General features: G+C 40.9%; 1 protein-coding gene across 1 annotated transcript in view; it reads left to right on the top strand.

Moving 5' to 3' along the window:
- The window catches only part of man1a2 (mannosidase, alpha, class 1A, member 2), a 121,382-nt gene extending 106,987 nt beyond the window's left edge, over window positions 1-14,395 (top strand). Inside the window, exons 10-12 of the mRNA XM_079666137.1 lie at window positions 8,607-8,722; window positions 10,433-10,652; window positions 13,174-14,395. Of these exons, the coding sequence (XP_079522263.1) occupies window positions 8,607-8,722; window positions 10,433-10,652; window positions 13,174-13,376 (539 nt within the window). The 3' untranslated portion in view covers window positions 13,377-14,395. The remainder of the gene's footprint in view (window positions 1-8,606; window positions 8,723-10,432; window positions 10,653-13,173) is intronic.
- Window positions 14,396-18,683: the final 4,288 nt, after the last annotated feature.

The following is an 18,683-nucleotide window of genomic DNA, read 5'->3' as shown; positions in this document are numbered from 1 at the left end:
TTGATTTTTTACGAAATTTTTAGGCCTGAAGTAAGGGGACATTTTGCATCATAATTATCTTATTACTGCTATAAGGAAGTCTGTGAAAAGGACTTGTTTTGTTTGAAGTAGTCTACTTTGAGTTTCTTCTTTAAATAGCCTTCTTAAAAATTGTTTGTGTAAAACTCAACAATAAACATAATATTTGACCAAATGTCTTTATTTTTTGTTCCGGGCATTCAAATCTTCCCAGTCTGCATGGTATCAGTGTCTCTGTGCAAACCCTACTCTCAGTATCCATTGGTCCACTTGCTTGTTACAGTAAGTGTGTTTGGCTCTTCAGTCTGGACACATTCATTAGCTGCCATTCCACCTTGTTGCCCCTTGATGATTACAACAAAGCAGCACCAGTTTAATTAAAGCCCACAGCTCCTCCCAAACCAAACTGAGCTGCTTCGAGCCCCCTCCGTGCTGCATGCAGAGGTTCAGTGAGGGGGGGGTGGGGTAGGTCAGTGAATGCCATGTTATTAATTAAACCTGAAGGGGCTCCGAGAAAAAAGTCCCCTTGATTGTTGATACAGTCTTGCAAAATAACATGATAAGGCAAAGGTGACCATGATGATAGTGTTATTGTTTATTAATAATTAGGTATAAAGTAATCATGACCAATTGTGCAGCCATGGTACCTTTGTCTGGTGCTTGTGGTTGGCAGTAGCTGGACGACTCTTTGTAGTGCATTCTGGGAAAGAAAAATGTTTAGCCATGTTTGATAAAAAAGTAGAAAATGGTGGCACGATACTGCCTTCAGAAGCAAACGCTGAAATACCACTAGACTTCACAAAGCAACTTTAAAAAAAAAAAAAAAATTATATTTCAAGTCAACAAAGCAGCACTTTAAGATTAAATGTATTGTCACTACGTAGTACAGGTACCATGTAACGAAACGGTTTCTCTGCACTTGACCTAGTGTTAGGAGCAGTGGGCTGCCATTATGTACGGCGCCCGGGGAGCAGTTTAGGGAACGGTGCCTTGCTCAGGGACACCTCGGTAGCACTTGGTCTTTCCGGGACTTGAACTGGTGACCTTCCAGTTGCCAAGCCAAGTCCCTATGGACTTCGCCACCGATCTGTTGAGGTGAACTTTCAGGCCTTATTCTAACATTTAATAAAACAAAGCTTTGAACAGTCTCAAGCCTTAATCCTGCTCCCTGTATGTGGTTAAAAAAGTCACTTCTCATAGAATAAAGTCAAAATCAATTTAAGCTGACTCTTTGTTGAAGGACTATACCGTATAAGCTATAAGGAAGATATTAACCATTGGACACATTTTTACACCATTTAGCTTTCAAGTGTCTGAGTCGGCATTTCTCATATCAGCAGTTGCTAGGAGACTCGCTGTTAAACTGTAAACCTTTAAGCCCACTAACCCCCCCTATTTTAAACAACCCCATGTATTCTTGGTTAAGTACTATTGGTATGTTGTGCCTCTACTGTGACACGTTTACATGCCTTAATGTTCAGAAACGCCCTTCCTTTGCCACATGCAGGCTTCATTTGCAGTTATTCTCATAAGCCAATCAGAGCACACTTTACTTTTTCGGGATGGGGCTCAAAGCGAGAGGCTTTATAACAGAGTGTGAAAACAGATATTCTCACACAGCCATTATGTAATAGAAATGATGTGTTAGAAGCATACAAATACGTTGTAGGAAAGAAGTATGACCCTGTAAATGAGCATAGCATATCCCACCAGATGTTACTTCTGTTAATGGTATCCGCAGTCTCCACATAGTGAGAGATGTAATCTTCTCACGTAATTAAAGACGTGGATTGAGACTGTTAAAACCCACATATAACAGTAGTCCTGTAACCTCAGCACGTTGTGAAAAGCTATCCTGTTTATACAAAATGTTACAACCTGATTTACTGACTGCACTAATAGTTATATTACAAATTGGAATGCAACACATTTCAATTACATTTTCGGTGAAGGCTGTTTTGACCCAAAACTTACTACAGTTGAAACAACTGCAATAATACACTAGTATATCCTGATCTCTTAACACAAATACACTTTATTTGACTTTATTGTTGTCAATGTAGAACCACTCTATGTATATGTTCTTAAAGGATAATAAAATAAAACATCAACACATAACTGATCTTGTTTAACATTTTATCCACAATCCACACACCAATAAAGCAAAAACAACCCAGTCGCTGCTCACAGTGCCGTCATGAAGCCGTGATAATTATCAATCAGACTCAGCGAGGCAGAAAATTACAGTACATTTGAAGTCTGTTTGCAGATAAATACACATCCAGCTAAACGTGTTCTTGTGGGATTGTTATTTGCATGTTTTTGAACACCTGCGAGGTAACTGCTGCAGAGTAAACACATCAATTTGAATTCATTACAGAGGGCTGTTTAACTTTCAGGACTGAATTGAAGCTGCAAGGCTGTCTCAAGTTAGATTAATGTGCGCTGCTATCTGGGCACAAATGAACACAAAACACCAGCCAAAATCTATCTGTTGCTGGAGAGTGGTTCTACTGTATCAGCTGCTGCCTGGGGGGGGTTTGTTAACTTTCTAAAAAAGTCCAACTCATTTGGAAAATAGTTACATTGGTGGTGCATTTAACACCCTTCCTGTCATAGGCAGATCACTGTCTTGCTTAAGCTCCAAGAAGTGGGTGAGAAATGTATATGAATGTGTGGCTGTGTTTCAAGACAATGTGTTAAGTGTGTGTGTGTGTGTGTGTGTGTGTGTGTGTGTGTGTGTGTGTGTGTGTGTGTGTGTGTGTGTGTGTGTGTGTGTGTGTGTGTGTGTGTGTGTGTGTGTGTGTGTGTGTGTGTGTGTGTGTGTGTGTGTGTGTGTGTGTGTGTGTGTGTGTGTGTGTGTGTGTGTGTGTGTGTGTGTGTGTGTGTGTGTGTGTACTGACAGTAGTGAAGTCACACTAATGAGGCTGAGCGTCCCTGCTGAGACTGACAGCCTTATTACCACACACTCCCCTGCCTACACACACACACACACACCATCTACTCCCTCTTTTTAACCTACACGCCAACAATCTGAATTTTACAGACGTTTATATATAGTTGGTAAACATGTCATTCCTTTCTCTGTCTCTCACCAACACTCATTTAGGCTCAAACATACTGTACGTCTAATTCAGAATTTGCATTGTTGATTTAGTTGACTATGGATGTTTTGTTGTAGCCTGATAATTCCTATCTCTTTTTTAAATGTGGTTTCACTTGGTTATCTAATCTGTCATTGTGGTTGACACGTTGGGTGCTCACTTGCAACAACTTGTAAACAGTAGCTGATTTTATCTCTCTGACACTTATATTTGACTAATACTTACATTTGACTTCCTTCTGGCTCTGCCTCAGGAAAACTGATTCCAAATTATTTTGAATGCGAACATATTATGCAAATGTTGAGGTTCATATTTGTATGTAGTTTCTCTACTGTGACATGTCTCCATGCTCTAATGCTCAAAAAGCTCTTTATTCTCCTCACACTGCCTGTGGTACTGCACCTCTTTTCACCCTCCGCCTGAAACCAGAGCCCATGTCTGCTCCGATTGGTTAGCTGGCCGGCTCTGTTGTGATTGGTCAACTGCTTAGAGATGTCCCGCCTCTTATGTTTCGGAGCACTAACCAATAGAAGCGAAAGAGTTACATAGTGACATAAGTAAACCAACCCTAACACTCTACAGGAAAGGGAAAACCCCAAAAAGCATTCAAAGGTTTCTTTAAAATATTGATTGGCAAAAAAGCTGTCAGTTAGCAAAACACCACACTTTTGAATTTGCTGATAGAACAAAACATTATAAAATAATAATAACAAAATACTTCACACTCTCCCTTACACAGCATCCAAGTACATGTTGACTGCTGAACAGCATTTGTCAATAATGATTTGTTGTCAGTCAAAAAGACGTTTGTAATGCATGAACATGGATTGAGACATGGCTGACCTCTGCTGTTCTTCGTTGGGTTTGGTGCTGCATAGAAATAACTTGTTGCACTCCTTCCCATCCACAGACTTTATTAGTATTACCTCAGCAGCTCGTGCCCTCGACCTGTGTTTTGAACCAGAGTGTGTGAGACTCAGTGAAGATGTCCTCTTGTGTACATGTGTCTTTGTGTCTGCGGTTTAGTGTGTGTTTGAAGCCGCCTCCTCAGCAGACCCCGCTTTGATTGACAGGCGCTCCGTGCACGACCCAGATCCTTTGGTGGGCTGAAAATGATGGAGAGGAGAGGAGGGAGTGAGTGTGTGTGGGAGGATGCTAAGTTAAAACAGTGTGGGAGGTGACTGAGAAACAGAAAAGGGTAGATGCTCGAGGGAAGAAATACAAAAAAAGATGAGACAATTTGAGAGCACTTCCTGTTTCATATTCTAATTGAATCCGTGTTGCCTTCTTATGTTCCTCTTTAACATCAAAAACAGTCTTGTGTGAAAGAGCAGTTTTTTTTGTCTGGTTGAATGTTTTGATGTTAGTCTTACTTTGTATTTCTGTTCTGCTCCCTTTTATTACATCAGGTTTTAAGTTTAAAAAGCAGGCATGACAACGCTTCAGATTTTTAAAACCACATTTTACTGTAAAAATCAAGCAACAGATAAGTCGGTAAAAGAAGATCTGAAGACTTCACAGAGAAAAAGTGGGACAAAGCAAGAGGAGCCCAGCATTTTAGTTATTTTAAGCCTCTTAACTCGAGGAGTCTGGGAACATGTACAGCCTTAACGGCCCGTCCGCACAGCAGCGTTAAAAAAATCTTGGAGGTGGGCGAGTCTGAAAGCTTGGGGATTTTTTGCGAGCAACAACCAATCACATGAATCTCCCGCCCCCGACATACAGTACAAAGCAATAGCAATGTTAAAACGAAGTAAACAGGATATAAACTCCCCAAACAGGCGAAAACCTACCAGTTTCACCCACTGTCTCTTCCACCTCCCTCCATGCCTGGTTCCTCCGGGTTGTATCCCGGTAAATAGTTCTGGTCGTAAAGAACCGGGTGATTTGCTACCGTAATTTCTCGTTTGGAATATGAGGAAATGAGCTGTCTCTCCCAGCTTACACGCGGTTTGATTGGCTAGCGCTTGCACTGTCAGATTTGCATAAACGGGATTTGATTGCCTGACGCTTCAAGCTCAGCTTCAAAAGTTGAACGTTGCTCAACTTTTGAATCCTGAAAATCCTGGAAATCTTCGCTTTGCTTCCCCACAATGCAGTTCGGCGAGGCAAGGTGACGTCACCCCCATTCAAAGTGAATGGGCAGAGAAGCGTTGGAAGATTTTTTTTAAAGCTGCTGTGTGGACGGCCCGTTACAGAGGCATGTGGACAGAGTGATAGGGAGCAGGATGTTTGTAGGAAAATACCAGATGTGTCAAACGACAATTATCTCAATTTATGATTGAATATAACACACAGGACTTTGTGTGGATTGTATTGTTATTGGTCTGGAAAACTTAAATTTTATAAAATAACGTTGTCATATTAGTAAGATAATAATGGTTAACAAAAAGTAAACCACTTATATAAAAAGAAAAGAAAAGACACAAATTAAGCTCATAGTTGATAAGCCTTGGGAAAAAAACATACAACCATCAATCACAATTTTATTTTTGCAATTTTTGACTTTACATAATACTCTCTTTTCCCCGATGTAATCATTATTTGATTTGTATTTAATGTATTAACTGTTCATTGTTAATAGTATTTGCTACAGTGTTCTAACTCCTAATGTATTGTATCGCATTAACTCACTTTCTCCACTGCTTATGAATTATTCTTTACATGAACAGAAGTGTATTGACTTCCAATCTGAATCCAAAGAGAGACTAGATGTCTGTCCTCGGGTGAAATAGCTTCACCCCTGAAAAATAAGTAAACTTGGTTTGAACTTTTTATAGATCCCAAGTTTCTCCAACCAAGGTCAAAGGCAATCGACATCTTGAATATAAATACATCTTTAAAAATGAGCTCCATGTGGCTCAGGGCTGGTTATACTCCCTCTCTGCAAGGAATGGACTAACCATAGTAGAACTTATAATAATGGCATTCAGCACAGCGCTCTGGTTGTCTGCTGCTCATATAAATAAGCAGCTCAGATTTCTTTCTTTTTCTTGGTTCACCTCCTAGTTGAACATGCGTTAGGTTGACTTTTCAAATCTGTCCAGGGACTACAGATGAAAAATAGCCTCTTGGCTAACTCTGGCAAATTTACAGAAATGTTCATTAATGTGCACTTTCCCTGTTCAATAAAGGAATAAATAAAATAAAAATGCCCTGAAAAACCTCCTGTAAGATGTCTCCTCTTCAAGTACCGATGGTTTTTCACTGATCTCTTTGGGATTTCTGCGCGCCTCGCTATTAACCTGATATTGAACCCAGAGTCTGTGAAGTAAAAACATTTGTGGCCACCTGTGTCGGCTTCCAAGAGCTGTAATCAGGTCTGAACCGTTATTGCTTCCCCTGAGCGAGGCTCTGCACAGACGCTCTCTTCCAGCTTCCTGCTACAAGCTTCTTTTTCTTCTGTGTATTAACCCTAAAGGAAATAAAGTTCAACACATGCTGCGATCGGGGACAAAAAACAGTAGTAGACCTTTTCCTTCAAGAAGATTTGGTATTGATTCTCGATGATTAGCCAGACAGAGGAGAAGAGTTCTGCCAACAGCCATGGTGAGCAAGGTGCCATGCTGCTTTTCTTTGAGCTAGCAGACTTATCTCATCCAATACTTCACCAACCAAGTATGCTCATTTGGCGTGGAGCAGAGGACTGGTGACCTGCCGGATGCCGCTCAGGGTGATCAAATATACAAGCATTCATCGAAGCCTGCAGGTTATTTAGGCTCGTGTTTGGGTCAGGGGGATTAGTTAGTGCTCTTGTGCTGCTGATGTTGGATACACTCTGCATAAAAGATGTAAACATGACAGTGTTGTGAGTCCTTGAAAACCTTACATAACACACACACTCTTATATTGCCGACATAAGTGTATCAGGAACTGTTTGATTAGGCTCTCCGAAATGATTTGAACTCACCAAATGTACGTATTTACATATCAGCTTTGAGCAGATTTAAACTTGTATCAAAAATATTGACTAGCTGTCTCTCACCGTCTCCTTCATGCTCCTTGAATACCTGTAATTTTCTGAGTGAATATACAAACCCAGAGAATCACAAACATGAACACATACTCACAATCTGCCCTCAGTAATGACTCCAAGGTTGTTTGTGAGGTTTGAATAATTCATTGCTTATTTCGTCTTCCTCGTTCCCCGTGTTTGCGCATCGCTCCATTCTACCTTCAGGCATGTTAATCACACACAGAGAGGGAGATCTTTAGGTAGTCAACAAAGCATCAGATATCAAATATGATCATAAAGAGATGTTACATCTAGTCTTTGAGAACTATTATGTTAATATTAATCTCATTTATGTCAATTTTTTTAGAAACAACTAGAAATCTGAAATCATAATTGCGCGAGAGGCTGCGAGATTAATGCTATTAATAAAAACAATTCAAGATCTACTATTTTGAAATGGGCTATTGTGCATAATGAGTGCTTTCACCTTTGGTATTTTAGGTATATTTTGATGCCAATACTGTATAGGCACGGCTAGGCAAGTTTATTTATATAGCACTTTTCAACACAAGGCAATTCAAAGGGCTTTACAAAAAATGAAAGACATTAAGAAAATGGCATTTAAAATCAGTCATTAAAAACAAAAGTTAATAAAATAAACATAAAAAGAAAGAAAAAATACATGGATAAAAGTTACGGTGCAGTCTAAGATGTGAATAGTTCAATTAAAAGCAGCGACAAAAAGAAAAGTCTTCAGCCTGGATTTAGAAGTAGTAAGAGTTGCAGCGGACCTGCAGGTTTCTGGGAGTTTGTTCCAGATATTTGGAGTATACTGTATAACTGGTAATTATACTTGAGTACATTGTTTTATGCAGAGTAGTTTTTGTTTGCATTCGCCAACCAACAACAATGTCTTTTAACTGCCATTCACTAAGCCAAACATTATCATAAAACGTTAGTATTGACAGTTATAATGATAATGATAATGAACTGTTATAATGATACTCAATAACACATCTCACATGCTAAACATTATTTTCTTTGCTAACACTCTCCATAAATCTTTTATAGGTCAGTGAAATTGCCTCTGAAATTGACCAAAGCGTCATCAAAGAGTTGGATCAACTGGGCTCTAACTCCCGTGGGGAATTTCTTTGTATTTGATAGTCTGATCAGAAACAGTGTTGGCTGTGTGCCTTCCTCTCTACGGGGCGTCCGGCAAATTCGGACAGCCATGAAAGCTGAGTAAACTTTCATCAGGACGTTTGGGGACATGGAAATGTGAGCACACCAGGGACACAGTAAACAAAAACTGGAAATGAGATGTGAGACCGCTGCCAATATATTGTTTTTGTCGTAACTACCCAGGGTTTGGATAGATGCTTTTGAAGCCATATGTCGCCCTCTGCCAATGACTTTCAGGCAAATATGAAGAAACAATAATCCACTTTAACTTTCTCTCTTTTTCTGTCTCTCGCTAGTTCCTCCCCTCTGCATATTTAACCCTTTCTTCTCTTTCCTCTCTCCAGATCACACCTCAGTTGGAGGACTTGGGGACAGTTTCTACGAGTACCTGCTGAAGGCATGGCTCATGTCCGACAAGACCGATACAGAAGCCCGCAAAACCTACGATGAAGCCATCGAGGTACATTAAAGAGATTTGTGTGTGTGTGTGTGTGTTATGTTTTACAGTTATTTCTACAGAACAAAGAGACACATTGTGCATAATCTCAGGAAAACCAAAATAATTTATTTATATATTTTAAGAAACTCATCACTTTCTTTGCGCAGCTCAACACCAATTGCATCCTTTTATTCTTGCAGCACTGCATAACAACACTACTTCAAAACACTCCTGCAGAAAGAGGGTGACGACAAACTCATTATTTAATTACCTTTCACTCAGCTTCCTGTCAGAACGCCACAGGGAGAAATAAACTGTCCTTCGGGAAATGATTCTACACACACACACACACACACACAGTATGTTTGTATGCAGCACTTTGGATATGAAGGACAACATCTCATTTCACGCTCAATGCATAGTTTTTTGAAATATATATTCAGATTGTATCGTGCCAAGGGAGTATTTGTTTTAACAGCTGCTGCACAACAGATGTACACTGATCAAAACAGCAACTGAACATACAGATATACATATGGCAACAGACAGATATAAAGAGGACAGACATTTTTCATTTTTATTAGAAGGACCAAAAAGATTTTAAAGCCATCAAACCAGGCCCAGCTGGTGTCTGCATACATTAGACTCACATGTGTAGCTCCAGATACAATTCTGACACCTTTTTAAGCAAGAAAAGCAGTCACTATGACTTCTATGTTTTACAGGATATCCTTTTTTAAGTGACCGACATTGATTTAGGAACATTTAATTCACTCCCTCCTCATAGTGATCGGAGCCCATCACGACAAAAGACAGATGCGTTTGTTTTTCAAGTAAAGTGAGAGTGGATTTAGCAGAGGGCAGATGTTGTGTGTCGGCTGAAGATGTATCTGTCAATCATTAAATCTGTCACCGAGCGAGCAGAGCAGATGCTGCAGAGCGAGGGCTGAGAGATGTCTGCATTTCAAATTCTACACTCACCATTGTGTCCTGTTCGACCCCCCCCCCAACACCCACAAACACCTGCTCTCAATGCCAATGCCTCATTCACAAAACTTTACCCAATTGAAACATTCACACACACACACACACACACGCACACACACATTCCTTTAATATTGCATTGATAACCTTCATCCACATTCCAACTATAATAAAAACTGTCTATCACTTTTTGACCATAATTATTAATTTGTCATCCTGATATTTTAATCACTACATGCATACAATTACACACACACACACACACACCCACACACACACACACACACACACACACACACACACACACACACACACACACACACACACACACACACACACTGTATGGACACTATAATCCACGTGTGTCCACATTTTCCCCTAATTTGTACTGCTTCATTCAACGTTTTCTGGCCTTATCAGCCCAAAAGTCCACGCTCTAACTGCGTAACTTCTTGCACTAATGTACATTCCCAAAGATATTGAAGTGACTGTTATCTTGTATATATTGATTTATGGGTTTTTATCTTAGTGTGCATATGTATAAATGTGTCTGTTGATTGTGTATACAGTATATAGGATTATACATATGTTTATACATATTTGTATTCTGGATGGTGGGAAACGGTATTTCTATCTCTCTGTACACACAAACTGAAAGATTGACAATAAAGTTGACTTTGACTCAAATCCACACTCTAACTGCATAACTCTCCTTCTATCTCGTTCACACACACTCTTTTCCTGAAGGCTATCGAGCGGCACCTGATACGCAAATCCAACGGCGGTCTGACGTTTATCGGCGAGTGGAAGAACGGCCACCTGGAGAGGAAGATGGGGCACCTGGCGTGCTTCGCCGGCGGCATGTTTGCTTTGGGCGCCGACGGCTCGCCTGACGATAAAGCCGGACACTACCTGCAGCTCGGAGCCGAGATCGCTCACACCTGCCACGAGTCCTACGACCGGACAGGTGAGGAACACACACGTACTCTTAATATGAATACAACTGCCATGTCAGCAAAAGTAAAGATTTGAGTCTAGAGCAGTGTTTCTCAAACTGTTTCCCACCAAGGACCACTTAACCAATAAAAAAACACTCACGGAGATATTCCTGCGAGAGTGCGGAAAACTTAAATGTATTTTACCAATATACTCACGGACCACTAGGGGGCACCAGGACCACACTTTGAGAAGCACTGGTCTAGACCAGGGGTTCCCAACCTTTATTGTGCCAAGGACCGGCAGATACATTTAAAAAAAATCGCGGACCGGTTGTCAATTTTAACTGATTTGAATATTTACTCACCAGCAGGTGGCAACAGAGGCTAATTCTATTAACAGCCTGAAGAAATACCAATATGCATCCAAAACATATTAACGTTTAAAACCAGGATACAATTAAAACAACAAATTTGGACCGCTTTACAAATATTAATATAATATTTAATATAATATAGCCTAATATAGGTGGCAACAGTGGCTAATTATATGTAACAGCCTGAACAAATAATAGAACAATATGCATCCAAAACATATTAACATAGTTTAAAACCAGGATACAATTCAAACAAATTAGGACCACTGTATACATATTGATATAACTGAAATGTCAGTGAGACCCCTGGGCTTGTTAGCCAGCCATAACGTCATACTGGGGCGTTCGTTCCGGTGCACTCCGAAAGCATTTAGCACTACATCGAGATTAAGATTAAATTTATTTTGGGAACACCCACATACCTATGGAGTTGGCCAGATGTGTGTAAATTACTGTTCATAGTCATTTGAAAACAAATGCCGTTGTTGGACACACACAAACACACCGAACATACACACACACACACAGCGGAGCTGAGCAGAGCACATACACACACACACACACACACATCATGCGCCTTTGTGACCGGACATTTCCTTCATACAACGAGTAATAGGGGGAATAATCCGGCCGTTCGATGTGTGTGTGTGTAGAGGTGTGTGTGGTTGAAACGTAGCTATGTTTCAACCACACACACCTCTCTACACACGCCTACACACGCCTCTACGCACACTCCTGCAGTGGGGAACACAGTGAAGGCTGTCTGTACGCGCTGGTGCTGCACTTCTCAGAGGCTGCCTCCTGATGCTGCAGCCATTTCATGAAGTGGAGGCTTTACAAATGTAAAAATAGCTCTACACCCCTGGCCGCAATGTCCTTAAAATGAAGTCCGAGTTTGAAATATATCTCAAATAATGTATGCACTGCCATTCCCCCACAAACATAACGGTCTGCGATTAAACGGTTGTCTCCTGTGTGCTCCACTTCCTATTGGCTCACCACCTGTAACTTTCTCTGCACACGAGAGGCTGAGACCTTATGCTAACCAATTTTGATTTATTGTGTATGTTTTGGATGAAATAAAATAAAAATGAATTGAATTTTTTTTGATAATATTTTTATATATTTCTAAATAAAATAAAACAACTCAAAGTGATCAATAGAGCAGCTGCAGCGATATCTAGGATCACAAACAATGAAAGTACCTAAAGCACGATACATCCCGACTGCTGTTATTCTTTCAGCGTAGGTAGATTAGTCAGGATTTATGAAGAAGATATTGGATGTTTTGCCCACGAGGATCAATAGTCGTCAGCAAACAAACACCAGTGTGTCGGTTTGATCCTGCGTCATGATTGTGTGTGTGTGTGTGTAGTCAGAAATCGTGAGGTTGCTATGAGAAAGAGGAGAGGTTGCCGTGGAAACAAATGAAGATGGAGAGAGGGCGTGAGAGAGGGAGGAAGGTTGGGGGAGAAAAAGAGACATTTTTGTTCAGGCGGCAGAGAGTTTGATAAAAACGGTCTGAAGTCGGCTTGTTAGGTCCTAATGAGCAGTCAATCAGGTGTGTGTGTGTGTGTGTGTGTGTGTGTGTGTGTGTGTGTGTGTGTGTGTGTGTGTGTGTGTGTGTGTGTGTGTGTGTGTGTGTGTGTGTGTGTGTGTGTGTGTGTGTGTGTGTGTGTGTGTGTGTGTGTGTGTGTGTGTGTGTGTGTGTGTGTGTGTGTGTGTGTGTGTGTGTGTGTGTGTGTGTGTGTGTGTGAATCCTCTCAAAGACCTTCTCAGTAATTGTTCACAGCCGTAATGCCCATAATTGCCAGAAAACTCTTTGCTTGTAAAAAGATGGAAATCCAGTCAAAGCAATGGGTGGGAGGATGTAATTGCCTTATTACACACACACACACACACACACACACACACACACACACACACACACACAGAGGCACTAATCATATCAGCAAAAGATAATGTTTATCTCCTCTCCCTCTTCACTCTATTCATCATTCTTTCCCTGTTTTACCTTACCAACTTTATCCCTATGTTTTTCCAATTTCCTTCTTAATTTCTCATATCTTTTTGTTCCTTCTGTTCTTTGCTTCTTTCCTTGTTTCAATTGTACTTCTTTACTTCTTGTTTTCCTCTCCTTATCAACGTCAATTCCCTTTACTCTTCTCCCCTCTAGTGTTGAAGCTGGGCCCGGAGGCCTTTAAGTTTGACAGCGGCCTGGAGGCGGTGGCCGTGCGGCAGAATGAGAAATATTACATCCTGCGGCCGGAGGTCATCGAGACGTACTGGTACATGTGGAGGTTCACCCACGATCCCAAATATCGCCAGTGGGGCTGGGAGGCAGCGCAGGTAAACAACAAACAAGAGTTTCAAATCTAGAGCTACTAAGTCGTGATTTAACATTTTAGCATCTGAATGTATATTAATATTAAATTCCATAAGCGTTTGGTGTGGCTTTGCACAATGTGACTCAGCAGGAAGGGTCTGCTGAGACATCTGTTGGATTTGCTTTGCAGCACAAAACAAGAATAGTTTTAAGACTCCCAGAAGAAAAGGAGCTTAAGCTCTCAGAGGCGCTGGCATTGTTAAATGGAGTACAGCCAGGAAAAAGGGAAAGTCTGATGGAGACGTTCACAACACGAAAGATAAGCTCTGCTCGAATGCACTGCTCTCAAAAACACGGCATCAAAGAGAAAGCAACATTTAGTTCAGGGAGAAGGTGCTTAATGATGGGTTAGGGTTAGCAATGAATCACAGCAGGGTGCATGAGTCCTGCTAAATGGCAGCTTTAATACAAAGAAATCAAGGCAGTTTGAAAATAGTATTTTTCTTCTCTCACTACAAAAACCCCAAATCTTGCCCAGTACATGTTTCTTATATCTAGTCAGATTATGTCTTGCTTGCTGTAAGACATAATAACTTCAGAAGTAGCAAAGCAGTGAGATATCAGGTCTTGTTTTTAGACAATGCATCACCTTGGTAAATCAAATCATCTTATTTCGAGCTGTATCTCAGATGACTTTGATTTCTTTTTTCATTTCTTATTGGAAAATCTTACTTGGCAGATTATTGTACTTATTTCAAGGGGAAACTTATTTTTAAATAGTTTTTGGAGCAGCATTTTTTCCAGTGCTTTGATTTAACCGTGTTGCCAAAGAAAATGTGTTTATTACTTTAACAGTATTCGACAGTGTTTTTATTACTCTCTGTTTCTCTGTGTCCTTTCATTCTGCACCATCTTACTCATAACGCGCTGTGATGTTATGACTCATAAAGTCTCTGTGTTCGGTGTGAGCGCTTGTGAAATGTATGTATGGCTGCCAAAGCTTTGCGTTCAGTAAACATATCATTCTTAACATGAGGTCCGAAAGGTGTGTGTGTGTGTGTGTGTGTGTGTGTGTGTGTGTGTGTGTGTGTGTGTGTGTGTGTGTGTGTGTGTGTGTGTGTGTGTGTGTGTGTGTGTGTGTGTGTGTGTGTGTGTGTGTGTGTGTGTGTGTGTGTGTGTGTGTGTGTGTGTGTGTGTGTGTGTGTGTGTGTGTGTGTGTGTGTGTGTGTGTGTGTGTGTTGGTGACTAACAGAAGAAAATGTGATGATTCCTAAATCCACTTTCTCCAGCTCCAGTTAATCAACAGCACGTTCTTACTTATCAAAAGCAGCTTCCACAGGGCTGCCAACTTTTCAATTAAGTTTGGAGCGAGATAGTCAAACTACTTCAGAGTCAAGAAGGTCAGGGTCATCCTGAGCAGGATTACATGGAAAATGGAAAACATGTATTCACTTGATATACGAGAGTTTGAAAGCGAGGACATTTTCAAAGTGTTACAACCTCATTCCAGCTGACTTTCCCCCGCAATGTGCTCCTTTATTTATACATATTTCAAAAGGGCAAGGAAACATTTAGGGCAGCTCCCTCGTAAATCTAATAAGGAAACGGTTTTATCAAATCAGGACGACTGCTGAAGTTTTATTTGGTATATAACATTTGATAAATGATGGCCTCTCTTTTTCTTCGTTCTTTTTGGCCACGCCAGCTCCCGGTACCTTAACAGAATGAATAGAAGGGCCTCAAATCAAAGCAGTGGCTTGCTCCCTTTAATAGTATTTGACAGTGTTTGTATTACTCTCTGCTTCTCTGTGTCCTTTCATTCTGCACCATCAGTGTCTTCCTCATTACGCGCTGTGATGTTATAACTTATAAAGTCTCTGTGTTTGGTGTGAGCGCTTGTGAAATGTATGTATGGCTGCCAAAGCTTTGCGTTCAGTAAACATATCATTCTTAACATGACTTCCGAAAGCTGTGTGTGTGTGTGTGTGTGTGTGTGTGTGTGTGTGTGTGTGTGTGTGTGTGTGTGTGTGTGTGTGTGTGTGTGTGTGTGTGTGTGTGTGTGTGTGTGTGTGTGTGTGTGTGTGTGTGTGTGTGTGTGTGTGTGTGTGTGTGTGTGTGTGTGTGTGTGTGTGTGTGTGTGTGTGTGTGTGTGTAACAGAAGATGAATGCGGTGGCAAAGTAAAGCTTTGGCTGATCTTGGAGGCACTTAGACATATGAGAACATTCACTTTGCTTTGTGGCGTGAACTAATGTATTAAAAGCAAAGTCACAGATGAAATTAAATATTATCAGAAGGCAGCACAGGTCCCTGCTCTCAGACTTCTGTGAGAAACATTACACCCGGTTCAAATCTGACCGATTTACTACTTTCATCAATCATAACTTTTTAGTTTTACATTCGATTGCATTAAGGCTTTATGATATCCTTCACAGTAGACGTTTGAACATATCAAATTGCTGATCACCACTTTCATTGCATTTTGGATGATTTACTCAACTTTGTAACACCCACGGTGTTCCCGGTCAAAAATGACCGCCATAAAGAAAAGGAATTAGTAACCATCCGGATCAGATAAAACACACACACAAACACCTCACCCACACACACTCTAGATCTGTGTGTGTGTGTGTCCCCCCCCCCTTAGGTGCCCAATCCCCCCATGTAAATCACACAAACACACACAGAACAATTTGACACATTTCCCGCTCTTATGTGCCCACCCCCCCACATGGATCACACCTGGCACACGCAATACATGTTCAGTGTCTGTTTTTTGTATATTTACTGCAGTTTTTCAAGTATACCAGTAGTCTGATACAATATGTACAGCTTGAAAGGGTGTTAAATGAAATTTGGTGATGATTAATGGTTTTTGTGTTAATGTAATAGCAGGACCGGTCAAATTTGGCCGCGAAGACCAAAGTAAAGGGGGGGGGGGGGGGGGGGGGAACAAAGACAATAGCAGGCTAATATCTTCGTAGATGTCAAATAGTTACCCTTTCTTCATGTAATGTCTGTGGCTTGAGATTGGTAAAATTCCAAGTTCTTAAATATATGTATTTTTGGAACCGTTTTTTGTTCACTGGAAAGTGAAGGTATTTAAACACTCGTGCAGTTTTGTCAGACTTTGCATGAGTGCTGGCTCCATTTGTCTCTGAACCGGCATCTTAGTTCAAAGGTTTTCTAGCATGAACAAATGATTAAATGAAAAATAAGGCTTTACGATTACCTACCCTGCTGAAATGTAGAAGTGATTTCTAGCTTGGCAGATAGCTAACAGTGGCCGTTTCTCAATTGCGAAGATGCTTGCTTGGTAGCACATGTCTTCCGAGTCACTTCCTTCAGAAGCGAGGCAAGAATACTTCCTGGCATTCGGAAAACGAAGAGTGGAACAGGCTAGCAAGTGTGCAGGTGTGCGTCATATCAGAGGCCCCGCCTTACATTTTCCGCCACGGATTTGGGGAAATTGGTCCGTGCGCAAAGCATTGTGGGGATTTTAAGGACGCGAAGTCTACCCATGCGCAGCCTCGAAATTACCCCCAAACCAAGGACGTGGCCTCGGTGGAATTCCAAGTATGCTGGAGATTGGAACAGTCCTTCGGCGGCACTCGATGACGTAGCATCCTTGAGATATTGGCTTGGAAGCCAGTTTCCTCGCGATTGAGAAACGGCCCGTGTCTTCAGTGAACACCCAGATTTATGACTTGCAGCAAAGTATGTTTTAAAAACCCTTCTTCTTGTGTCTGTGTTGGAAACAGGTGAAAGTGAGCAGGTGTTATTAGTGATGTATTCTTCTCCTTTGTTTATTAATAAGAACAGCTCTGAAAGTAGAACAGATCCTCTCTATCCTCTCCACTCCCTCCTGACAGAGGATCAAAGAGCTCATCTTCCATACAGCATCGACGTGTCTCCACCGGCCTGCTCTTCAGATATTATATTTTCTTCTTCTCACCCACTCTTTTCATACTCTTATTTTTCTCCTGCCAATCTTCTTGTCACCTATTTTCTTCCATGTTGAAGCGTGAAACCATCTCCCTTTGTTTTCCTGAGTGGGAGTAAGTGCGCTCACACATTTCCCAAGTGTGTTCATGACGTGTGTTTGCACTGAGCGTGAGTGACACTAAGGAGAGCGGCTGCTGAAGGGCTCGTCTTTGCCTCTCTTGCATTATTTAATATCGCTTCTATACATGCATAGTAGGGATGTCCCGATCACCTTTTTTTGCTCCCGTTCCGATTCCGATCATTTGATTTTGAAAATCTGTCGATTCTTAACAGATAACGGCTGGTCATCCAACGCGATGAATTCAGCTATCTTGGCTGTTATTTTTTTTGGCCTTTCCACTGTTCTGGGGCAGTTTCTCTTTCCTTTTAAAAGTCTCTGAAAGTGTCGGTTGTTTCAGTGCCGTTACCTGAGTGGCCGCCGTGTACTCGTCGTGTTGTTGTTAGTGTTTGTTTCTCAGGTGGCGTATTAGATTGGTCGTTTTGAACGTAGCTCTGTTCTTTCCACAAACATTGCATCTGGCTGTTACACTGCCTTCGCTTTCAATTTTATAATACTTCCAAACACCTGACATTTTTCTCTGTCCCGACTCCCGAGTCACCAGCTGAACGTAGCCTCTTTTTAGCCTACTGCTACTATTAGACACTGCGCCCACTCTGTTGCCAGATTTGAGAGAAATAAGCAACCAGGTCTATGAAAACAAGCCCAAAAGAAGCAACACATACATGATGTTGTGTAATTTTAAACCAAAACTAAGGCCTCAGGATGACTTTAAGACTTGAACATGGTCATTTTTGTTTTGTAACATTAAATACAATTATTTAAAATATATATATATATAAAAAAATAAAAAATCCAGATCCCCGATTTTTTTCTCCCGATTCCGATCTTTTGAAAATCACGTGATCGGCTCCGATCCCCGATCACGTGATCGGATCGGGACATCTCTAATGCATAGTAATATAGATGAAAGACCCTATATGTTGTTTTGATGCTAAAGAAAAGTTGTGCTGCTAACGTAGAGAAAATGATTGACAAAGTGGTTTTTCATCAATTTTAGGTGAAAAGTCAAAGAAAAATCTACCCCTTTAGTTTGCTGCAGATATAAGATGCTGCCGGTTGTAATTTAATTGTTGATAAATAAGTAAAATACAGAACAAATAATACTTTTACTAAATGTTGCGATGCATCATTTCAGATTGACCTGCTCCACAGCTTGCTTTCTGCTGAATATAGATGTGCTAGCATTAGCTCACACTGGCACTGATTGTCTTCCCAGCATGAAGGTCACTTCTTGCTGTAATTTAAAAATCCTGTGCCGTTATTATTTTGGTAATCCACCATTTTGTGTTTTGAAGA

This window comes from Notothenia rossii (genome assembly GCF_949606895.1).
Source record: "Notothenia rossii genome assembly, chromosome: 2".
Lineage (NCBI taxonomy): Eukaryota > Metazoa > Chordata > Actinopteri > Perciformes > Nototheniidae > Notothenia > Notothenia rossii.
Note: the sequence above shows the minus strand (reverse complement) of the source record. Positions and strands in the feature narration are given on the sequence as shown.